Source organism: Lichenostomus cassidix, chromosome 3 (genome assembly GCF_008360975.1).
Source record: "Lichenostomus cassidix isolate B80296 chromosome 3, HeHo_3.0, whole genome shotgun sequence".
Lineage (NCBI taxonomy): Eukaryota > Metazoa > Chordata > Aves > Passeriformes > Meliphagidae > Lichenostomus > Lichenostomus cassidix.
Genome location: NC_139483.1, coordinates 51108624 through 51134517, shown reverse-complemented (window position 1 = coordinate 51134517; position 25894 = coordinate 51108624). Strand labels below are relative to the sequence as shown.

The 25894-nt window shown below is 40.6% G+C and overlaps 1 protein-coding gene across 2 annotated transcripts in view; it reads right to left on the bottom strand.

Moving 5' to 3' along the window:
* Positions 1-214: 214 nt before the first annotated feature.
* AIG1 (androgen induced 1) overlaps positions 215-25894 on the bottom strand; it is a 123471-nt gene continuing 97791 nt past the window's right edge. For both annotated transcript variants that reach the window (XM_085055728.1, XM_085055726.1), the window contains 3 exons: positions 13572-13687; positions 3884-4047; positions 215-855 (listed from right to left, as the gene is read on the bottom strand). In XM_085055728.1, the coding sequence (XP_084911854.1) occupies positions 818-855; positions 3884-4047; positions 13572-13687 (318 nt within the window). In that variant the 3' untranslated portion in view covers positions 215-817. The remainder of the gene's footprint in view (positions 856-3883; positions 4048-13571; positions 13688-25894) is intronic.

The window sequence follows — 25894 nt, the reverse complement described above, 5'->3', positions numbered from 1 at the left end:
GCTCTCTCTGGTATAACACTAACAGCTCAGCCCATCTATTGAGAACTCACAACTTGAAAATGCAGGATCTGTTATTTTACTATGAAAGTAAGAAGAAAACTCCTCATGTAGAAATGATATAAGTTGACAGTTGACACTGGAAAACCTGAAAACATATCATTCAAATGGCATCAATCCATCTAAAATTTCAAGAATCAGCTTGAAGAAACAAAAATGCAAGGATAATTTAATCTTTATTTAGGCCCTAAGATCTTAACACTGCAAGTAAGATTTCACTGGACTGGTAAAATTATTAACATAATGAATTTAAGGCAGCTGTTACATAGTGTTACATTAATATTTCAGTCAGACTGAACTCTTCTTTAGATACATTCATGCAATTAACTTCTATGCTGTACTTTGAAATATATAGGATTTCTTTGTTTCTCTGTATTAGACCTATCTGGTTAGGCTTTTCTCAAACAATACAGAGAATGGACTCTGTTCTTCTTGGCAGAAGTAAAAAGGTCTAATGGCTTAATGGTTTAATGACTTATTTGAAACAAGAAATTGCACGTTGACAATGCTGTGGAGATAAATATACATCTTATACATGTATGTCACATGCAAGCATGGAGAAACAGGAATGAATGTTGAAACATTATTTTTAGGTAAAATCATTTTCCCCCCCATATAAAATCCAAAAATATCCTTGCGCTGAGAAGAGGGCCCATTAAACTTCCTCCTTTCCAAAAGATTCCTCTCCATGCCAACCTCTGTTGGGGATGAGAAATCTTTCATTGAGCCATAAACAATCCTCTGTGTTGCCTCTTATTGTTCACTCCAATTTCGGCTTTTCTTTTCCTTCTTCAATACCTGAAAGCATATGGAGAGCAGCTTTTAAAAATCTCTCAATGAATCAAATGAAGGGTTTTACTTAGAGAGGTTCCTCTAATGCATTAATCGTTCTTTTCCCTTTATTGATGTTGATTCTCCTGTATTTGCTCACATGTGTTACCTCACCTGCTGTGAAGGAAAAGAGTATCTGCACACCTGATGGCAGTGGTTGTCCAGTAATGAACTGCACAATCCTCCCTCCCTTGCTCCCATTTTCAGATCATCCTGACCCCCTGCTGCACGCCCAGCCTTTGAGGGCCGCAGGGGTCTGGGAACACTTAGTTCCCTCACCTCCTCTGCTTACCTAATTTTAGCAAACTAAAATAGATGTTACTATTGCTGAATTTAAACAGCCAACTTTGTTTGAAAGAAAATTTTAATAATTGTGTTTCAGAATTCAATAATTTGAAGCTCCCTTCCATTTCAGCAGTGGATTTTAAATATTTACAGGTACATCTCCCTTTTCTGAAAGTATGAGAATGAAGAAACAATTACTGCTGAGAGGGTGCCTCTCTCATCTTATAATGGCCATTTCTTTCAGTAATGTCAGGAGGGCTGAGTTGAATGCAGGGCTCCTTAAAGAACTTGTCCTAGCTGCAGGACTTGTCTCTTTTCTATGCTGAGCAAAGCCCAGGCCGGGCAGCAGATTGTGTTTTTTCTGGCAATGGAAGCATTCAGCTATTTCATATGCCTTTTCCTGGACAATGAATTACTACTGGTATCTGACAAAAGTATTGTTCTTCTGACTAAGCCCTCTCTGCCAGACATCTCAAACACAAATATTTCTTTTGGAGGTTTTCAGGCCTGCTGCATGCTGGAAAAGAAAGACTTATGACAACCAAAGGCAAAAAAGATGCAGTGCTCAAGAATGCTGAGAGGAAAATCCAGTCACAAGTAAGATCACCTGCTAGTGCAATATACGCACAGGTGGTAAGTACACTGGAAATCACTTTAAAAACATAGTTAATTAATTCCAATATGGGAAACAATAAGACCCATCTGCAGTTAGAAAGCACAACTGCAGAGCTGCCTTGCTGAAAGGAACAAAACAGAAACAAATGGCTCTGCACGTTGCCAGCAGCCCAAGTACAATGGCCCTGGGTGCTGCTGGCAAACCAGTGTCATGGGAGAGCCACAGTGGAAGGTTTAACAATCAAAACAAGAGGTCGGGACCAAAAGACTACAGAGTTTACAAGGTTGCTCCAGAGCAAATCTTAAGTCTTCTGCTTTCTCCTGGAAGGAACTTTTCCAGTAATTTTAAAAGCTGTTTTATTTGCCTTTTTCAAAGTGCCTCTTTCCCTTCTTCTGAAGCACTCTGCTGCAGATTCATCAAATAGTTTGGCAGGAACGCAGATATCCTCAAAATTGTGGACAGACACTGGCTTGTACAAAGGGCAAATTTTTCCTTCCCTACCATGTTTGTGGTTTAACTTGGAAAAACTAACTGCAAATCATTTTGTCAGTGGTGAGGTTCTATTTAATGCATCTCCAGAGGCAAATAAAAAAACTCCAAACCCAAACCAACCCCTTCTCACCCCAGAAATCTTCTCATGGCAGACTGTTTGATTTGCAATCTTACTGCTCAAAAGCCCCTTTTAAGTGTACAGTTTTCAAATAATATTTTCCCAGGTCTCGCACGGTGACAGACTGGCATCATTTTACATCTCTGCTGTTTGTGGTGTTCCTGCCACATGCTTTGGGTTAAGTTCATGCAGTGCTTCAAGCACAGCAAACCAGCAGGTGCCTCACAGCATTTTCTGTTTTGCAAGCGCTTGAGCCACAAAGGATTTGGGATCAATATTCCTTATCTACATGAGGGAAATGATTGAAAGGATAATAAAGCCAGGGTGAACCTTGAAAGATGTTGGAAGAATGACTCAACTGAGTTAGCTCCTCTAGGGTGGCAGGCCGCAAGGAGCAGGGATTTTGTTATGCATACTTTGGAATAGTACAGGAGATTTTCCATCATCTACTTATTCATGGACTTGCTAAGAACATGTGATTCTGTACCACATTATTATTCTTCATACAGGACTTTGGTCAAGTGAAATTATTCCTTGCAGTTGCATTTTTTAGAAACTGAATTAACTTAAAGAAGTTAAATAAATGTGAATATGACATTAAACTGAGGACTGAATACCAGTCTCAAACGCTGTGACCAGTGATTGATACTTCTAGAGATAAAAAAAAAAGGCATTTTACACCTGGATGCTAATATGAGCAATCAGCAAGTAAACTGCTTTGAGCTTCTAGCATTAGATTCTACCTGGTATTGAAGGACTTGTTTAAAGACATTTGTGTGTGTAATAAACTACCATGTGAATTTTTCCTCCAGTTGCAATTTGCCACAGCAGCTCTTATGAATGTTATTTGTGTATTTCATTCAATTTGATAAATGAAAAAATCTTTCATAGATAAAAGGAACCTACTTTTAATCTTGTGTTTGTCTTATTTTCCCTTTTCCTCTCCTCAGCAATGAGTGGCCTAGGCAGGATAGATAATGTAGAGGCTGCACAGTTAAGTTTACCCTGCATTTAAATGATCTTTCATTCCTGTTATTTCACTGACAAGAACATGTTCATTTTCTCAGAGTAAATTTATACAGAGAAAACACCTTATACCTGAAAATACTAAAAGACTATATTTTTATTTCTAAGTCTTAGCTTACCATTAATGGCATTCACACAGAATGATACTTTATTCTAGCTGCATTTAATGGGTTCATCAGCTAATAAGTGGGTTGTAAACACCTCAGGTAATTGCCAAGAGCTCTTAAATTAGTACTGTAAGTTATAAAAGAGAATACATATTCATATCTCATCAGGCTCTCCAGCAGCCATTCTGTTCATCCGTCTGTTTTTAAGGGCAGGCAAGCAAGATGTTTCAGTGGAACTTCTGTCATTCTCCTTTGTTTTAGTCAGCTTAAAACCTTCTATACTTTCAGAGAAACATACTCAAAGTCCTGATGGTGTATTTCATGCGGTAATATAGCTAAAACAATACTCACATTTTTGTGTATCCCAGATGTAGTTGTTCAGGACTTCTCCCACCAAGTAGAATATGTTAATTACTATGGTAACAGCTGCAAAAAAGATTATTTTGACACCTGGACTGAGGTGCTCAAGAAGTGGGTACACCCACACTCCTGTAACGTGGTGAATCCAGCACACCCTGAAACAAAACAGAAATAACAAGCACTGACTTTTACAGCCCTGTTTTATAAAAGTAGCTTGGCCTGTAGGCTTAGCTACTGTAACCCAAAAAGCAATTATTTGAAAGGCCTGCAAGTTGCAGCTGAACTGGAGCATCTGGATGACATCCACCCCGAACAGACATCACAAATGATGAAACTATGACTGATTTCCCACATTCTTACTGCTTTGCTTTCAATTTATTATGAGCAGTTGGCCAGCTTTCATTTCTGATGTAGGCAGGTATTTCCTCGCTGCATTCATATTTCCGAGGAAACCCCTGTTCCATGCCAAAGCTGGAAACTGCAGCAGCCTCTGTTCCAAGAACGTTCTTTATCCTAAGAGCATTCAGGGTTCTACAGGCTCTCCTACACGGACCAACTCTCTCTGCTTTCTGCAGTATCCTACTTTCACTTCATACACATTTGTGTGTTTCTTTTGCTTTTCCTCGCTATACATGGTAATCAGTTTTTGGGTTTGCCAGAAACATATGGTTTAGCTTCTCTTTGAGAGAATAATTTCTTCAGCAACTGTGTTTTAGATTGGTCCTCCTTTTCTTTCAGTTACCTGCTACAATTTGGAATCTAATAATTTTTCTCTAGGATAAATATTAAAAAACCCCAACAAAACAAACAAAAACCACCTCAAAAGTAGTGCCCAGCTCCACAACCAGTATACAGTAAAGGAAAAGGATTGATGGTGGTTTGCTGGTGACAAGAGGTTTTCAGCATTCAGCTACAGAGGACATTGTTGGTACAGTAACTCAAGAGACAGACTTTCAGCTTTACTGCAGTGCAGCCCGAAGAAGCAAAACAGTGGTTTTGCTCTGTGTGGCTGCAGTGGACACCTGTACCCTCTGAAGGGATCACTTCTGTGTTGAGATCTGGTGTGGTGAGTGGTGAAGAGGGAGGGAGGGAGCAGAGCGAGTCCATACATTCCACTAGGTGGAAGTTAAGAAAGGCAAATACTGGCAAACAACTGAGCAAACATCACAGGGGCTAACTGGGTAAAGTGCTCAGTGGAGGCAGGCTGGGGCTCTGATGGGCTTTCTTCAATAATGTAAATCTCTTCCTTTCTGACCTGGAAATCTGAGAGAAAAACTCACAGTGAAGCACAGCTAGAGCAGCTGCACAGACTATTATAGATGAGGATTTCCATGTCCATATAATTTGCTTCACTTGCTGATGTTTCTGTTTGTTTAAGGAAGCTTTTTGAACACTAGATCAACAGTCATAGGTTCCCAAAGGGCAAAGACAGAGATGTCTACACAAAACTGTTACCATAAAATTTTGTCACATGGGGAGTATAGAGTCCCTGTTTAACAATCACCCTGGAAATGTACATGGTTGTCACAGCTTCCCTCCTCCCTGGAAAAGCTTTCATTGCAACCAAACCCTTAACAGTTGGACACTTCACTTAGGAAACTACATGTGTCAGTAAATTAATCTGCACGATCTAAGTGTAATTAAACTCCCTTTTTCCAAATCAGTTCACATATGGGAAATTACCTCTGTACTTTACAGTTATTTTCCCCAATATTCTTCTGTGATAGAATTAACCTGACAAGATGAAATTATCTACGAAAAAATAAAGGGTTCCAGTGTAACCCATGGTAACAGGGGACACCATGTTCCTTTTTATCAAAGAAAAAGATGAGACAGTTGGGTAGAAGACAGTGGGATGTCCCCTACTACCAGGTTATCTTAGCAGGGAATGTCTGTTATCACCTAATAATTTTCAGTTTCATTTGCTTTTTTCAGTTTTCATTTTCCTTTTTTTTTTAAATGATCATTCTGTGAAAAACAACCTCCAAGGAAAAAGACTGAAAAAGACCCAGTCTCTTTTTCACTTATTTTCTCTGGTGTGACGAAACTGCCCAGGACTATAAAGTACTTTTACAGAGGGACTTTTCAAGGGACCTTCTAAACAGCACCTATGTAGCTGACTTCATGAACCAAGAAGTGGCTTTTACTAGAACGCATTGATTGTAGAAAAAGGAAGTATTTTGTAAATCCAACCAGTGAGTCAGTCAGTCACTGATGAGCTCCTGAATGTCAGCAATCTCTGGTTAGTTCAGTCTTCGTGGACAGCTCTCGCACTCTGCCCCTTGCTGCCCACCACAGGAGCTCACTCCCCGTGTGGTGACACTTCTCATGTCTTCAGTGTAGCTGTTGTTTGCCTGTCCCTGGGGCAGCCACACCACAAGAACTCCTGCTTTGAGCACACGAGGGGCCGAGCACCACTCTGGAGACAACAGTCACAAACCCACCTGATCCTTCTAAAAATGGGCTGCACCATGCTGCTGGCTATGCTGGGGTGGAGTAATCTTAGCCTTCTCTCCACGAGCAGTGACACACTGACTGCTTCGGCATTGTCTGCGCTACAAACGGGAGCAGCAAAGGGACGACTGCTGCCATGGAAACCTCACCTGGTGGCCTTTCTTAGCGGGTTTGTTCCTGCTGGAATACAGCCTATCTCGAGGCTGCACTATAAAGGGCTGGTCAACCATTCCATAAAGCTTCCACACAAGAGCGCTGATTGCCAATGTTAATGAATGCCTTCAGTGCTGCAATTCTAGTAGCCATTACTCCTACCCAACCTCATTATTAGGTAAGTACAGGGAAGCATACATTAAGATTTACTTAGGAAGGCAAATCTAGATAAAATTGAAGACTTTGTCATTGAACAGGTGTAAAAAATGTGTCACTTAGGTAGAAATAAACTGAGGAGAAAAGGTTTAAACTAAAACTGGACTGGCTACTTCTGAGAAGATAAAATTCACCTGAACCTCCCTGTGATTTGGAACAGTAGCAGCTGTATGTAGACATAACTGTGTGTTTTCAAAGATGAATGTGTTACAGGTCATGGTGCTCATCTAGCCATTTGTTAGGAACAGTAAAAAGAGAAGGAATGGAAATATTCCCACATTGTATTCAAATTAAAATGTCTGTTAAAAAAAGTGGTTGATTTTAGAAATTTTCAACCAGTTGGTGTAGAAATCATAAAAAGCTATTTGAAAATGCACAATCTTGCTTGTTTTTAACAAATCTGTCAAAAAATGTGACTTTGTAGCTGGTTTTCACTTTACTATACAGTAGATGTTGTATCTCTCTCCTATTAACCAGGAGGAAATGAAAACTATGCAGGGAAGATACACATGCTTTTATTCTTTGGCTGTAGATCTTTTGTTAATGAGGAAAACTAAGTACAAAAAAGTTGTTGGAACCTTGTGGTTTACGTGTACTCTGTCAGTTTAAGTAATGCAGCTGTTACAACAGCATGTGTAAGGCCTCAATCCTGGTAGAATCAAGCTCAAGTGGGTATAATGGCAGATAACCATGACCCCATGGATTTTGTAATGCGAGATGTTGCAGAAGATGGTTGTTCCTTCATGGTGGCTGCTCTCAGCTGTCACAGCCCAGCAGTACTTCGTGGTATGGGTTCTCAGAGAGTCTCCACCCATTTCCTGCCCAACTCGAATGCTTCATCATAGTCTGCAGCCACCAAGAACCAGTTCTATGAGTTCTGGAAGCAGGGGCTATTAGAAGGGGGGCTATGTAATGTCTCAAGAGCAGCGAATTAAAGGACACAGAATGGGTGAAGAGCTGCCAGTTCTCTTCCTCGTAACAGAAGAATAACCTCAACAGAACTCAGAAACAAGAAATTCAAATCTCATAATGGAAATATCTTTTTGAGTGGTAGCTAATTAAACTCTGGAATGCTCTACCCCATCTTTCAGTGATACCTCACTGAAATAAAAATACTCAAAAAAGTTCTGAAATATGCAAGTCTGGAAGTCTACTTAGTCCACTCCTCTTCTCCAGGCCATATAATGCAAATCTAGCACGTTTCTGAAGTCAGGAGATTGTACAAGCAATAAGAATACCCACAGTTATGCCTAAGTTTAAAGAGTACAAGGTATAAACCATCAAGACTAAAGGATCCATGTACCTACATTTTGACATAAGTTTTGGAAGAAAACTCCTCATAATGGCCTACTAAAATCTCTGAAAGCATCTCACATTAGCAATACCTGGAGCCTGGGTACATGACCATTCTCATCTACTATGGCAGTTCCTTTCTGGTTACTTCTTGCAGCAGCAAATCCTCTCCCAGATCCTCAGTGCTCTTCATATTTCCAGTGACTGGCACAAAGGAAGGCTGAATCTGTAGTCCCAGACAAATCTTAGACCAGTTCCCAGAGGCTACTCTAGCAAACAACAGAACATGGGCATTTTCTATGCCTTTATTTCATGATCTTTTTCAGCATCACTCTTCTCCTTTTTCCTTTACCCAGAGCTATTAAATTGTGGGATGCCTTCCAAAGGAGGTGATGGGTTTACAGCAGCTGAGACATTCAAAACAAACAAATAATTTGTGGGTATAGTGTATGACCAATCCCGTGCTTTCAAGGACAGGACCTCAACGACCTACACTATATTTGTTCTACTTTAGGTTTCTAATACTGATTGATGTGAGGCACATCTTCATAAACCCCCACAAAAACATAGGAGAGCTTGTTCTGCATCTAATCAGAATTCTTAAGATCTCAGCTATTATTAAGATGCTGGGCTCCTTATGTTAACAGCTGGCCAGACCTAAGTCACCTACACCAGAAATGTACATAGTTTAGAAATCTTAAAGACTAAAAAATAAGTTCAATAAACAGTTGTCATTTAGGAAATAACAGCAATCATCCCCTCTTGTTCCATTTTCTTAATGCTGGATTCTTCTCCATTCATCTGAGTGGTGAACAACACATAGGTCAATAGGACTGTGCTACTGGTGTGGAATGGCTTATGCAGTCAGAAGAATACAAGTCCTGGGAAACTGCAGCTGCAAACAATGTCACATCCAAAACATACTCAGCATGACATGGGGGCTGGCATCCTCTGGGATGAACAAAGCCTAGCAGAAATTTGTGTTATGTACAGGTAGATAGAATGACAGAAACTTAGCAGATGTGCTGCAAAGTGTTGTCATCTCTGGAAGTCATCTATTTTGATAAATATTTTTTTCATTTTAAATATAGTAATGGTTGCTATGCCTTCTTGAGCTGTATTTTAAGGAGCTGCATAAGGAAGTGAGAACATATTACCCATGCATGTCATCTGTGATTGTACTGTTGCTTTGACTGAAACATTTGAGGATGTGGAGGTGGAGGGGAGCCAGAAAGTATAGCCATAATGGCTATGTCAGACTGAACAGGCTGGTGATCCCTACAGCCTTCTCTTGCTGAAAGCACTTCTGCCCTCCCACCCTCCTTCTGGGTCACGTACAGGAGATGCTGATCTTCCTCTGGCCTATTTCTGCTGCTTCTGTTTCTTCCTACTCTTTCCTGTTCTGGGCAGCTCCAGCTTCAAATCTTTTCTCCTCCTCTGCATTGTCTCTTTTATCATCCACTTCTACATCAGCCTTCCACTCTGATTTCAAAGTCTGTCTCCCTCTCCCAGCATTCCCACTCACTTGCATGATTTCAGCTTTGAAGCTGCTGACCTGTGAGCTGCACGTTTCTTTACCCACTTCTCTTTTAACCCATGATTTTAGTTAATTTATTTTACTTGTCCCCAGGACATTTTACTTGTTTGGTTTTTTTTCACTAACCACCGATTCTTCTGATATCTGTTGAACTTTTATCCCCAGTGCTCACTTCCAAAAGCATTCATTACTCCCTCCCTACATAGAAACCCTCAGCACACCCTAGCAAAGCCATGTTGTGTCTCTCCTGCTCCATCAGCACCAGCAACCTCAAAAATCCTTCTGGTTTCTCAGTCCTGCATTTCTTTATCAATATGACTTTCAATTCTCACCAAACTTCACACTCTAACCCACCACCCCTCTCTTCTGAATGTCAAAATTTGTCCTAGCAGTCTGTGCCAACATCTGCTCTTTCTGATCTTCCTCTCCTTCTATGGAGAATTGTTAGTGGAAATCCTACAGCAAGCCTGATAGAATCAATCTCAAATTCATTCCAAATCATCAGTGTACATTCCTTTCTTAAATTCATTCAAGAAGAATTCAGCAAATTACCCCCTCTAAATGCTCTCCCTCAGCAAATCTATGGAACTCTCCTAAAGTCGCTTCGAGAGAAACTTTATTTTCAAATGAAAATTTAAAAGCTCTTTAAATAGATTTTTAAAAGAATGAAAGAATGAATCAAGTCCAAGCTTGGCACATGTGGAGGCAGCTCCTAGTGGATTTGAGATAGCAACAAGAGAGCAGATCAAGTCTTTTGCTTCCAAACATGCAGCCCAGCACGACTACAGCGGTGGATTTTTAGGGTCTGTTTTTTTGGCATCCTGAAGTGCTCCAAAGTAGAGGGAAAGTGAAAACCATTTAAAATAAACGTATTTGTCTCAGTTTATTTTAGGGACATATTAGGCTCTGATATTAGTTACCATGACGTCATTCTTATTCCAAGGAGCAACACATTTCTGGCTCTTTTCTGTTCCTTGACAACCAACTCCATACACTCATTGGCAGAATTTTCTGGTAGTACTGGCAAAGGCTTCGGTTTTCTTAGCACTGTCTAGATTTAACAATTCAGTACAAACTGTGACCTTTTCAAGCCATGCTAAATAAAGCCAACAGGCTTTTCCCTTCTTATCCCATGGCCTTGATCCTGAAAGTCCATGTATGGTCTGCAACAGGCAATGCAAGTCTGTGAATGCTCTGCCTGGGCACAGTTCCTTAACAGCATGGGAGAGCTCCCTGTCACAGAGAGTGCATGAGCTAAGTGTGCCTACTCAAAAACTCTCTGACTGAAGGAAGAGAGTGCAAAAAAAAAAAAAAAGGAAAGAAAAACAGAAAAAGCTTTTACTCTTCAAGAAAGGATGTTTCTCAGAAAACAAGTCTCTGAATCATGCTCAGGAGATATCAAGTTATTTAGCTATATTCTTCCAATTTCAGTGATGCTCTTCAGAATTGTTTGCCAGTTTTCTCTTTTACTGATTATACATAAAAAACCACTTGCTATTCCACCATCTCTTTCATACATGACAGATTCAGTCATATACAAAATAAAACAAGCTTTCCTCCGCTATGAGTTGCAAAAAATGCGTTCAGGGAATCAAACCTAAACAACATCATTCTGTATGTTCATTTACAGTAAAAAGTGCAACACAATACATAAAACATTTAGAATGGCAAGTAAGTTTCAGTTGAGATGGGAAGAGAGTTCAAAATTCAAGAACAAAACATAGAGAACATCTGACTAGCAACTGTCTTCACTTTATTCTGAGAGTTGCAGTGAAAACACTTCTGCTGAGGGAAAAACAGAATAGGCAAAAGGACAAACTCTCAAGTGGCAGATCCCTAAATTCTAGTTAAAAATACATAAACCAAGAACTAAGCCCTAGCCCGAGACCCATGGTGAACATTAGGAACAAAGGAAGGAGGTTCCACCAGGCCATATATAACTAGGTCATTTGCAGGTGTGGTCTCATTTTAATACATTATGCTAACCTTGAGGGTTCTGCCAATAAGAACAAATCTGAATTTTGCAATTCCAAGCCCTCTAAGTGATTAAGGTCTCCACTGCGATGTGGTCACTTGGCAGGATGAAGACAGTGTATTTCAGCTGTGAAAAGTCTGCACACTCTTGAGAGGGAGGACAAACCCCTACTTTCTGGTAGATCTTCCCAGCCTGTGAATGTAATATATCACACTGGTATAACTGAACCAAGATTTGGCTTGCAGCCTCAACCACATCTTGGACAGAGTCTTCAATAGCAACTGCAGGCTGAAGGCATGCAGAACTTGCAAGTGATGGCACAGCGTAGCTTTTGTCTGCCTCCACTATCCTGCAAAGGCCTCCTTCCATAACAGTAGAAGGAGAAATGGGCTGTATGTGCATAATTTAGCAGGATGAACTTTTAAGATGTCTCAGTACATTCATAGAGAAATTGCAACTTGGACGAAGGTGAATCACTTGGGAGTAGCCCTATCCATTTCAGAAATAATATATGTGTAGGCAAAACCAATAAACAGCAAAAGCAAAGGGAGATGACCACAGTCTGTGCCTGGCTATCTGCTTAGTAGTTAATTTAATGGAGAATTTTCTTCTCCTGCCTTACTTGCTCTACAATTTTCTTTTACCTTGTAGCTGCTGGAGACAGATGCACTGTAATAGGCAGGATCAAGCTAGATGAGCATCACACCGATACTGTAATAGATTCTTAAAAGATTTTAAGACACATCTTGTTTTTATTTCACTTGTAAAAGTCGATTGTTTCAGTTTTAAATTCTTATTAAATACTATTGCAGGTGTCTACTTAGATGATTTTGAAAAAACAGGAGTTACCAGAAGAGGTCAAGTCACAGGTAACTCTGCCAATCTGTCTCCAGACACCATCAGAGGAAAGTCAAAAACAGTTAAGCATTACTATATATGGGTTAAAAGCACAATTACTTTTTCCTGAAGGAATAATCATGTGCCTTTTTGCATGAGGCTGGCCCTTATCTTACAATTACAGATATTATTATCTTTTAAGAAGGGTTGGTATATTTATAAAAGCAAATGGCAGAATGTGGCTGTTGTCCTGAGACACTACATCCCACTTCAGCTGAATTAGTAGGGTTTTATGATCACTCAGTGTGTGTGGATGTGTATGAATAATGACCTCTCTTTCACTGGACCAAAGGGACAAATTGCATAGTTGAGGCAGCGTGATAGTACTGCCTTGAGACCATGTTCCTCTCACATTAGTTTTATCTCACTTGGTTGGTGGACATTTTGGAAAATACCTTCTTAGCTGAGAGAAGGATGTTGTGCAATGAAAAGAAAGAATATGAAAAGTAAACAGGGGGTCTGCATGAAATGTAGGAAGGATAAAGGATAGATAATCTCAAAGGAGAAATATAAACAAAATAAAGATTTAGTGAAAAATAAATATTAGGGTAACCAAAATATATTAACTCTGTCATGCAAGTCAGGTGCTTGATTAGAAACTCCCCAAAGACTTGATTTAATGTTGTATAATAAAGATTATTTGTGTTTTAGTTTAATTTCTCACCAACATTTGCATTTCTTAAAACAAACTTTAGAGTGTTTGGATTACTGACTTATTCTGTAATCAATTTTACAGAAAGAATTTATGAACTAGTAAAAAAAAAAGACAGTGTTCTATCTTTTCTGTTGCCGCTTAAATACTGATGCAGGAAATCATTTGCCTATTCTCAATTTTATTTGATAGAACAAAAACCCTAAGCAATAAAACTAAGGTCCAAGAAAAACATTTAGCTTGAAAAAAGGCTGAAAAATGTACCCTTGGAAAGACCACTGCTTACATGGGATTGTTCAACAAATTCCTGTTGTGTGAGGTTTGGCATATACTTTCTAAAAATATAAGCATCTGGGGAAACCAGACAAAGCCCAGGTCTTGGACCAAACGAGGCATGCAGTGTGAATCTGTTAGCGATTATATCCATAATGAAATATGTGCCCAAATTTAGCAGTACAAAACCCCCAATACAATGTGAAAACACAGCATGTACAGCCCTTACCATAAAATATAGCCAACAGCGAAGGTGCACACTGCAGCCAGTCCACAGCTCCTGCTGGGATACTGATGATGTGTTGTTCTCATCTCGATTAATACAAAGGGCAAAACTGTTGTGTGCTGGAAAGAAAACAAAACAATGGGGAAAAACCAGGTGATACAAATGGTTCTCAGTGTATTTCCATTTCAATTCTACAATAAGAAACTTAATCGCAGAAACCCGAAGACAATTCTTGATGGTTAGAAAGACAAGGTCAAATAACTACAAAATTGATCAATAACCCAACCAGTATCATCTCTATAACGTCCAGTTGTTTGAGAGAGAAGAGAAAAATTGAGTAACCAGAACATGCTTTCCTTTTGCTCAGGAAATCAAGGCAGACACTCAGTGAGTAAAATGGGAATGTGTCATGATGGGACACAGATCCCAATCCCAGTCTGGCCCTGCAGTGGCTCTGTGATCTCTGCCATGTCACTTCAGTTATTTTGACCATTCTAGTTAGGAGGCAATGCATCTGGTTTTCAGAGACTGAGTACAAACAATGCCAAATGAATGAATATAAATTGAGGTATTTAATGCTTCTGAGAATTAGGTTTAAATGTATCTCAATCTAGGGACTTGAAAACAGGGGATATATTTTCAAATGATAGCCTCAATACCTCTGTTCCTCCATCTGCAAGACAGGAACAATTATATTCAGGAAGGTGTTGTGAATCTTAATTTGTTAGTTGTGCAAAATAGTTTTAGATTCCCAAATGAATCATGTGAAAGCCAAAGCTGTAAAAACCATTTTCAGCCACTTGTCTTTATTTAGCTGTGAAACTCCTTATTTTGTCATTTTCCCATATACATTTCCTACACTGCCCCTTCTGAGAAGGCCTGTACATCCAATTAATGTCAGCAGCATGAAAAACTGCATCCAACCTGCCCCCAACACTCAGTGTCTACATTTCAGAGTGCTGGCAGGCATGAAAATACACATAAGCAAAGAACAAATGTGCCGGGAAATAAACCCCATAATTTCTGAATATACACCTCACTTAGGACCAGCATTAGTGCTGACTCCAGAAACATACCCTGCCTTGCCTCCATGGAGCAAAGGTACTGCTGGCATCTAAAGGGAATTACTTCAGTTGGGAGCTTGGCTCTAGGGCTTGGTACAACTGTGACTGCAAACTCTCCTGCCCACTCCACAGGAAGGTCTGCAGGTATAAGGATTGCATGGGCAGTCTAAGTCCTAATCCAGATTCAATCCTTCCCCAAGTACTTGATCAGCCACTGGAAAGGAAAGTTATGGTGTACATTGGCCACATTGTGCTATCATGCAGCTCTGGGGGAAGCTGGAGGATTGGATTTTTAAGTTTGTAATAATTACAATGTAAACACACACTGACTTTCACCTGTGTGCAGATATGAGAAGCATGGAGTAGAAATATCCTTGTGTGGATTACAGGTTCAAATGAGAAGAAACACAGTGGGGTCTGAGCCTTTAAAAACTGCAAATAAGAATGGTTTGAATGGGAAATGGTAAGATAATGGAAATGCTCTCACTGAGAGATGTAACATAATTGAATTGGATAACTGCTCTGATTTTCAAGGCATTAGTAATTAATGACTAGCATTTGGAGAATGTCAGGTGGATAATACAGCAGTTAGGGGAGCTTTCAATTTCTTCATCTTTTAACAACTTGTTCCACCCCCACCTCTTTAAACAGTACAAATCAGCATCAAGGGAATGCAAAGGTGTTTTACATGTGGTCTGCTATAAAGGTGCCCACCATTAGATGAGAGGTCTATGAACTGCAGAGGACCGTCAGAATCCACGAACAGGGACTGACAGCAAAGCAAGCCCTGGAGATTCATCTGCACATCTTGTGTCTGTCTGGAAAAGGTCTCCAGGTGGAGATCAGTGCCTCACTCTGCAGAGCCCCAAAGCAGAGCAGCTGGAGGCTGTGCAAATTTCTCCCACCCTGCCCCCATAACTTACTCAGAGAAAAAACCAGAAGACAACAATGACTATTAATTCCAAACTCCACCCTTGATATTCCTTGTACGATGTATTCCTGTGATCCAGTCACTTAGTTTTACCTCTGCACTATGGATGATTGTTACAGAGCTTGTGAGCTCGGTTTTCCTCTGTAAATGTTTACCGCTTTCGATACCGCTTGTTGATGAGTTCCTCATTGATGATAACAACTCAACAGCTTGCCAATTAAAAAGTAGTTAAAATAATTTCAGCAATCAAGCTTTAATCTAGAATACTCTTTTCCTTTCCCTCCGCGCAAGTTTTGTGGTTATATAATAATATAGGTTATTATTTTCCTAAATTCTCACTTCTGCTCTTTTTCAAAGGTAAGGGGTGGGGAGAAAGCGAATAATGAGCTGTGCCACTAAAGAGTTTGTGTACAAAATCCTGTTAAGAATACAGTGGAATTAGAAATGTGAGGAGAAAATAAGAGATGTGTATCTTTAATCCTAGTCTGCTAGAGCGAATGTCAATGCTACATGCGAACACTGCAGTTTTACAAATCCAGAGTATGAACTTTGGTCTAAAATGTTTTTGTGAAAGTGCCACTCTAAAAAGCTGCTTCAGATCCTTTACCAAACCACAAAAAGTATAAAATTTCCCTTCTCTACATTTCAGCCCCTCAAAAAACCTTGATTTAAAAAACATTTAATTTTGTAGGCTGGGATACCTTCTATCCAACAATGCAAATTAAAAGACTAGTGCTACACTAGAGCATAGTGAAGATGATCAGGAATCAAATGTGCTTGCAGTGGGATCCATCAGGGCTGGGTATTCTGCAGGGGGCCTAAGATTTCATATCTTCTAATGTTTTTGCCACCTGATTTCTGAATAAACAGGCCATTGGGAATCTGAGGCTTAGAGAGAAAATAGCATTGATATTTCCCTGACCTGCCTAAAGATCACGCTGTGCCGATCAAACATACCCAACTGGTACCTCTGGGACAGATCCCTTTTACTTACTGGCACACAGCGGGAGAAAACCATATTTCTCACCTTGTTTGCCAAAGTGTCTCCAGGGACTTGCTTACTTCAGAGAAGACTAAGGAATGAGGAAGTTCAAATAACAAGGAGGTTTAAATGGTAAGGATGATTAGCTGCTCTTACAGCTTTCCAGTAATTGCCATTTTGCACCATTAATGCTTTTTAAGAAAAGAACAAATATATAATTAGAGTATAATTATAAATATATTATAATAGTAGTAAACTATCTTAGCACTACTAATTAATGCTCTATTGATAAGGCACTTTTATTATAGACTAAGTAGTTATAGCAAAGTTGTATTTTTACCTGGACGTCCTATTCTGCTCCCACTGAGACCAGCTGCCCCTGTGAGACAGTTTTGCCTGTATGACTGTGCTGACACAAGAGACTTGTGCTGAGCACTAATGTGGCCACACCAGGGAGCACCATTCCCACTGTCCAGGAAGGCAACCCTCACTGCACATGTTCCCTGTGGTGACTGCAGGCTCAGGGTAGTCTCCAGCCTCCAGTCCAGCCCAGACAGCAGTGGGGGAGACAACAAACCCTATAACATTAGCAGGAGCTCTTAGACTGAGCTTTCCCAGGACTCAGTAACTGTATCTACTTAAAGGAAAATGTGCCTGTGCATGCCCAGCTTCTCCAGCTGTGTCTGTGATGCTACCTACCTGTGGTGCTCCCAGCTACAAATCCTTTTTTTCTCTGGAGTGCCAAGACAGCAGCCCTCAGACCCATTTTTAACCACTCTCTGAAGAATCCATCTGCCAAGACCACCTTGTGAGCTGAAGAGTTGACCATAAGTCCCCAGTACCCAGCCACAGCACTGCCGTGCTCAGACCTCATCACTGCCTGCCCCCGCTGCTGGAAAGGCAGCTCTGACAGATCTTTTTGCTAGGAAGTATTGGTCTTGGCAGAGCAGAGAGCTGCAACTTCCTCCCATTCTGTGTCTACCACATGGCATTGCTTTCCAAGGACCCATCACCTACAAGTGGTTAAGAAATATGGCTCACCAAATCTCCAACAGCTAGTAATGATGCATGAAAACAGAGAAACAACCACAACCCACAGAGCCTGAAATGTGCAGGAAGGTTGTTATATAGAGAATCTGATCCACAAGACACTCTGGAGACTGACTCCAGAGAAGCTGCCTCTCAGTGAAGCTGAATTAGCACACACTATTAAAAAAAGGCACCCTGAGCTCTGCAGGTGGATTAATTCCTAAAGCCACTGTTACTGCTTCCTGTGAGAAACTCTGCTCATTAATAACTCTTTAAAAGATATTACTAAAATATGTACCACCCCCCACATGGTACATATGTGCGTAATGACATTTGAGACCAGAAAATCACATTACAAATATGCACCACAACTGCAGTGCTGGCTTGGGAAGCTCAGCTTTGAGGAAGGACTGTGCTTCCCCATTTTACGTGTGTTCTGCAACAGTTAGTTGGAAAAAAATATTTCATGCAAATTAGGTACATTAACAATGAGTTCTGTAATAGTCTTTAGGCAATTAAGTGCTCATTCTTGAAAGCCTGATTATATATTTTATCTTCCAACTAGTAAGTGCTGCTTTTTTTAACACTGGTTTCATCAGTACCTTACTTGGCCTTTTCTCCCTCCCTCAACTGTGTTTAAAATGGAATGCTAAAAACTTTTCAAAAAGTGCTAAATTGATGGCTTTATGTACTGTATCTTCTGTCTTCAGCACAAACACGGTGGTGATGTCTTCCCAATTCATACTCCTGATCTTCACTGACTGTCCAGAACTACCTTTATGACAAGGAGTTCAGTCTATAGAGGCATCTCAGATGCCTGGGTAGCTCACAGAAGTTCTGTAGGGATCATTAAACTGTGTGGGCTTCACATAAACTGTGATTATAATTCACTTCAAAGAACTGGGGATTGTGTCTTATTACTCAATTTGATCAGACTAAAAACTACAAAGTACAGGACATTTTAGTTCAATGAAAACGCTGTTCCTCTCTGAGGCCTACAGTGTGACATTCAGCCCACATTCTTAAGAGTCAGTGAAAGCCCAGTGACAGAAAAGGAGGCCTTGCAAGTTTGATGTCCACCAACATTTTGACTGATGGGCTGGGAGCCTCCTGGGAGTGCTGGTGCACCCTGCAACAAGGAGGCTGAAGATAGGTCTTCACCCACAGAACTTGTGCAGTCCAGGACCTGGAGGGCTACATCTGCCATCCAAAGCTGTGCCCATGTCAAAGCCTCTGCCCTGGCAAGGGCAGCTGCTTCAACATCTGCTGATGAAACTATTCTGTAGCACAGTGCCACTGTGCCTGAGACTTACGCTGGTACATATTTGACAGTAGCCCCCTTCTTTGCACCCTTCTGTGCAAACTGCTGTGTTTGCTGGCTGCCTCTGCTTTCTGCCTTTTAAAATTTGTCTATAAAATATAATTTCCATCAGCAGGATGTTACCCTTCCCCTCTTTCTTCTGAACTCACAAGATTATGTGTTAAACAGCTGCTCCATGTCAGAATGAGCAAAACCGTCTGTCTTGCCACTCCTTCCCTCTCAGGACTTTGTGCAGCACCTTGAGATAAAGGTTTTACAGAAACCACCAGCAAACTGACCCTATGCCCATTCCTCTAAATTTAAAACCACTACTGATGATGTGTTCGCCCTAGAAACCAATGCTAATAAGCCTAAAAATCCCTACAGTTGTAGTTAGTGCCATTTGTAGAGTAACAGTAGCAATGAAGCTCATTTTTTTGCATGCTCCTAGCAGAGTACCATGGACATCCAGATCAGGAACTAGTAAAACAGGGGCATGATTATGATTTACTCCTTGAGAAACTTCTGCGAAAGGAACAGCTGGCAAGAGACTATTTATGTGTTGTCTGAAGGATGATACCTTCTACCAAGGCAGCCTAATCCATAAAGAGAGCAGCAGGATATCAGAGCTGGGTGCATAATAAATTGGAATCCTTGAGTGAGTCTGAGCCCTTATGAGACTGAAAGCGCTGGTAGCACTTTTCCTCTTACAAATGAGAAATTATGACTATTAAATGAGACATGCTGATGCACAGGATGCACTCCAAGGCAGCCACAGACAGCTCACTAATTGTTATGGTAGGTTGGAGGGAGGAAGAAGTATTATATGATCTAAACAAAGACCAATACCCTATAATGCCACAAAACACACAAGAGCCAAAGAGAACCATTTTCAATCAATAGGAGAGTGTAGAGTTCTTTGAAAAGAAAATTAACACTTCCTCTTTAATGTTACCCCCTCTTTTCCTCTTTTCTGTAGATAAACACAGTGGACATGGCATTCCTGACTTCAGAGGATTTGTATCACCTTCTCCACACATATCTGAATACTGACAGCTTTGTTCTTGTTGCTTCTGACACATGCAGTATATACTATATACTGAAATAGCAGTGCAATCTGATCTCACCCTATGACTGCACCAGTGTCAGGGAGGTTATATATAGGCATTTATCTATAGAATTTCCACAGTGCCAATCACTAAAGCACTTCAGCGCCTCAAAAGCATTACTAAACATACCCTCACAGCAGCCCTGATCTGTAGGAGCAGGATATCCTATCCTCATTTTGAAGAAGGGCAAGATGGAGATGGCATGCCTCACTCAAGGTCATGTAGGGTAGCTATGGAGGAATGAAGAACCCCATCATATTCCTCAGTTCCATTCCTGGGTGTTAGCCTAAGATGAGCAAGCATGTATAGAGAAATAAAAATTTGGTACGAAAGCCAATCTAATCCTTCAGGTTTATAGCTCTGAGACATCTTGGCCCTTTCAACATCTATCAGTTGTTACCCTGATTGACCCCTGTCCTGGTTCCCCTCTGCTTTTGGAGACTTCTTCAATTCCCTCCTCTGAGCTGCCTGTCTCTCTTCCATCTCAGCTCCTGCTGCTCCAAGCTGCTTTCTTGCAGCTCCTATCCTTAATACCTTAATGTGACACACAAAATCTTGGTCACTTGGACTTGGAACAAGATGAAGGTAGGGACCAGACACAGCACAGCAAACCTGTGTGAAACCAGTGTCATGTTGCCAAATGGAACAGCATTGCTACCTGTTTCATTTTAACTTTGTATAATTCAACAGAACTACTTTTAATACTTGTCATGCATGCAGGTATCATTGAACACATGCCACGTGCAATGTCACATAAATCACCTCTCTCCTTTTTCTGGGATCCCTTAGTCAGGCTTTCTTGTTCATTCTGTGCTGTGCCCAAACTCCCCAGTCAGCTCCTGCCAGCAGGCACTGCTTGACCCTTAGGAGACTTTTAAATACAAGACAATCAACAAAGTCCTGGTTCTGTGCACTCAGCCACAGCTGAGCAAACCCTACTGACCCTAATTTACTTTCAACCTCAAGTCCTTATTTTTGCAACGAAATCCGTAGAAAAAACATGCTACTAACAACGTGCAATATGCACACAAATACATCCTGTGCAAAGAGCACTCATTAATCACAGCATTATGCAAAGTAATTTTTCTACATATTTTACTCAGTTTATTTGCCAGTTGAACCACCTGCCCTAGAATTTCTTACAGCACTATTTGCAAAAAGGTTTATCTAGGCAAAGAAATATATTGTTGTCTCTTATAATTATCCTTTAAAATCAATGTTTATACACACACACACACATACAGAGAGAGAGAGAGAGAGAGAAACTTCTACATGTATTACCAAGATTTAATTTGCATGAGTGAGTATTTGACTTTTTATGCAGGTCATGCTGAAAAAGTGTTTGTAAAGTCATTGAGCCTCCTGTATTCCTAGCAAACAAATCACTAAAGAGAGCTTGAAGATGTATTTTAGCAATGGTTTAAACGAGATTACTCATACGGAAAATAGTATTCCTCTCCTTGAAAATCCAACTCCTTCCATCCCATGACTCTAAGGCCTCAAAAGGGGGAAAATAATTTGTATCAATATGTTTTCTAAATCTCTCTGACTGACTTGAAAAGTTTATCCGTACATAAAATATTCTATATTAAATTCTAATATCTGGCAATCTCCCAGGACTAGTACTAAGGCTTTCATATAAGGGTATTTTTTTGCTTCAAGATAGCCAAAGTATCCTGTTTTTAACCTGAAAACATTGGACTCTGAATCTGTCACTGGTCCAGGACCAAATATTGCTTGTCCTGGGCTTTGGGCCAGTATAATTTGGGTAAAGAAATTCCACATTTGGGAAAATAAAAAAAACATTATTTTTCAGTTTCTTTTTCAAGTGATGGTTCTCTGATGCTACTTGGAAATTTAAAATCTTGGAAGTGGTTACTGAGGGACTGGATTTATTGGGTGTTGTGTAGGTGAGGTAGCCAAAGGTCAAAGTTTGGTCTATCACATGGTGATTGCAGCTATCTGCAATGTGGTTCAAACAATTTTTCTCACAGACATTGTTATTATCTTTATTTAATTATTTCTTTACATTGTACATGTAAACTCCTTTAACAAATAACTCTAGAGGACGTAACCTCCTAAGCTTTTTTGTTCTCATATTACAGAAGGCAGTAGCAGACTAAGGTGAGAACAGTCTCAGTGCTGCACCCAACTCTGTCTGTCTGTCCAGTTTTACAGATGTGCATTGCCCTGCATCTTCTAAATAGCAAGTACTCCACTGTGAGGCAGAGGTGCACGAGGGAAGAGTTTCTCAAGCAACAGTGCACATCCCAAAACACTGCCCTAGCAGAGCTCTGTATGCCTGAAGCCTGTGCAACAGTGCAGGGCTCAGCTGTGTGGCAGCAGCTGCACACATGCAGCTACTACCAAGGACCCAATGGACAGTGATGAGCTGTGGCCATGCACCAAGGCAGCTGCTGGTCTCGCACTCTGTGCTCAGGATGCAGAAGCTCAAGGTTGGGTCTAGAGGCATCACAAGATTACTAAGACCAGGAGTGACTAAGGCACGAGCATGTGTTGAGCTGCAGGGACAAGAGGGTCTGTGGTGGGGGCATAGGGAAGCCAAGAGGCATGGCCTGAGGTCCCACATTTGTTGAAAGGCAGGTGGGGTAGCAGGTATGGTTGAAAAGCTTGTCGAGGAGGAAAATGAGTTTGTGCAGGAAGGCAGGGGAAGAAAGACAGAGATGCAGCCCTGCTTGTGGGTTTCCTAGAGCTGCTCCTCCTCTGCAAAGAAGGCACATAAACAAAGAAGCCTGAGGAACATCCTGAATGAAGGCCTTCTGTCACAAAAACACACTGACATTCCCTACTTGTTTTACTCACTGTATGACACACTTTATTTAGGAGAGTCATTTTGCTTCAAATGCAATTAGTTCTAAATGCTATTGTTCATCTTAAAACGATTTTTATTTTGATTGATAGTAAAAGCCTACACACCATAGTAAAGACAGCAATGTCGGGCACAAAGACATTACAAAATCTATAGCCTGACCCTTTAAAACCCAACTTGAACCGTCAGATTTGACTTATGAGACTAGTAACAACAATGCTTCATGCAAAAAGCATTAGGTTAAGGCTGGATCAGGCAAAGTTGCCTAACACACCCTGGCATAATTAATCAAGAATATTTCAAAAACAGATCGCCTCCAAGAGGTTATTGATTTCCTGTCACGACACGTTTTCCTCATGAGGTGCTACAATGCTATGTATCTGAGATGTGCTGGCGTGTATTTTTCAGTGACTAAGCCTTGATCTATCTTCCTGGATTCCTGCCACTGGTGCACTGACATCTGCAACTACTCATGTTTGACAGTCTCATGCATGAGCTATGTGGCTTCCAACTTGGATGGGATTAGTATAGGAGACTTTCAGAATACTTCAAATGTAATTGAAAGCAGATAAATACAAGGGTCTCAAGAGGGTGGTATGCTTTTTACAAATGGAATCACATTAAATCACACGTATAAATGCTTGGACTAAGAAAGCTCTCAGTGCTAACCAGTATAGTATGCAAGAAAGTGTTTGTCTTGTTCTTAAATATGTATGAATCCTGATAACGTCACTTCTTTATAAAATCCAAATACAGTGTGTGGCTGAAGTGCAGTTTAGACAAGCATGAAAAGGTATACATTTGGGGAAAAGGGTGGGGGAGAGGAACGTGGTCAGAGACTGACAGGTTCTCTGCCTTTCACCCATGTCTGAACTAAGCATTCCTATCTTCTGTGAACCATCCCTGCCAAGTGATGAGAGGCGAAAACAATACACATCATGTAACTAAGGATTATACTGTTATAGTGTCAAATATCAATAGAACATGTTTCTATGTATATTTTTTTCTCAGAAAATGTGGACATTGATATTGTAATCTGCAAATGTATTTCTGTACATATTTACTGAATACTGTAAAATAGAAGATGCAAATAAAACTGACGTTAACACTGCTGTAAAGAGTTTATCTTCCACATTTTGTTACTTTTTTAGACTCTGAACTCTGCAAACATAAGTAATCTTGCTTTAACACAGATAATGCAGAGCTTGATAAGAAAAAACAAAAAAACCTTTCTGTGGGAAATGGCATTTCTTGCTGTCAAATATCTTTTTGCAGATTACAGTGATGGGCAATATACAAACATCCTGAAAGGACAGTGATACTGAACACATGTAGTATCAAAGGGCTCCAATATAACCAGATTGCAGTGGTGCAGTGACATCCATAGTATTAAAGCTATAGGCTTTTCTGGGTTGTCTTGCAGACTCTGGCCTGATTTTTTCTCTTCAGTTTAATGTTGGTATGCCTCTCTCTACTTCCCTCACTTACAGCTCTGTCCCCAGCCAGGCTGATCTCACTGAGCTGTCAGTGACCTGCATGGCTTTTCTATTTTAAATGTGAAAAAGGATGGAGAACTGGAAATGAAAGGTGATTCTTCTTACCGCACAGAAGCATTTTTCCTAACAAGCAGAGGAGCAGAACAACAGCAGTTACCCTGTGTAACATCAGTTGTTGCTGGGAGAGCAGTGTGTGCACAGCAGAGTTGCAATGGGATGAGTGGTTTCATGTCTCATACTTGGAAGAACCCTGAAGGAAGGAGAACTTCTTACTCTGCATGGTATCACAGCTCCTATCATGGAATGAAATCCTCAAGAACTTCTGCTCCAGCCTCTCAGATGAGGTCCAAGGTAGTTAAAGTGACCTATCCCGTGGTTTCCTTCCCAAAACCCTGATAAATGTGGCCTGGAAAATTAATTACTTTGGTGATCATTGTAGAACTAGGATGCATTGTTTTGGTACTAGAAATGTTATCTGTATTCCCCTATTGGCACAGGGATTCCAGACAGCACCTCCTTCGCAGCACCTGCTCATAAAGCTGTACTATCAGTCTTCTGTGAAGTTTTGTCATGTATGCTTCAGCTGGTCTGAGCTCTTCTGTGCTGTGGGATGGATGCCAGCATTGGACTGAGGTCACCCACACATGTAAATGGTTCATGACAATTTTTCTTTAAACATAAGAAACACCTTTTTTTGACTGTGAAGGTGATCAAACACAGAAGCTGTTGACCAGAGAGGCTGTGGAGTCTCCATCCTTGGTGGTATTCAAAACCTCACTGGACACTATCCTAGGCCACTGGCTCCAGCTGACTGTGCTTGGGTAGGGGGTTTGGACAAAAAAAATCTCCACAGGTGCCTTCCCAACTCAGGGACTCTTTATTCTATGACCCTAATGGCCTGGCTATTATGGTTACTGGCCTTTATATCCGGTCTTGTCAGTCCTCAGTATCTCTTGTCCATCTCCATTCCCTGGCCAACACTGGGTCTGTAAGAAGTTGTTGTATTTTGTACACGGTCTTCGATACCACCCCTTGGTTCTTGGGAAAGAGCAGAAAAGAAAGGAGAGCTGAACCAACCTGACCTGCAGTATTTCCACCCTCTGCCCTTCTGAAGCCTCTCTTGAATATTCTTGCTTTTGAAAACTCTCATTATTTTCTTAATAGAAACATAACTTTTTATGCCATTTTTTAACTGAGGAGTAGAAAGATTACAGAAAAGCCCCAGTTCTATATGCTTGCCTCACTGTTAATGGTCACATTAATGGTGTGTAAATGTGTGTTTGAAGCAGAAGAGTATGGAAATACCTTTGAGGTGGAAATGGACTGGCCAGTCGCTAGATGTGTTTCATAATGCTAGCTATAACATTGTTCTGTTGCAGTACTCAGAGTGACTACAAGTGCAAGAATTGAAGAGTAAAGCCTTATAAAAAAGGAAGATCACTACAAATGTGTGATTGAAGAATAACCATGATCCCGAACTGCTTGAGAGTATCTGATTGACCTTATACTGGGGAATGGTGTCTGTTGGGAATGGGAAAACGCAGTTAATCAAGAGCACTTGAACTCCACAGCAGTGATATTTTCC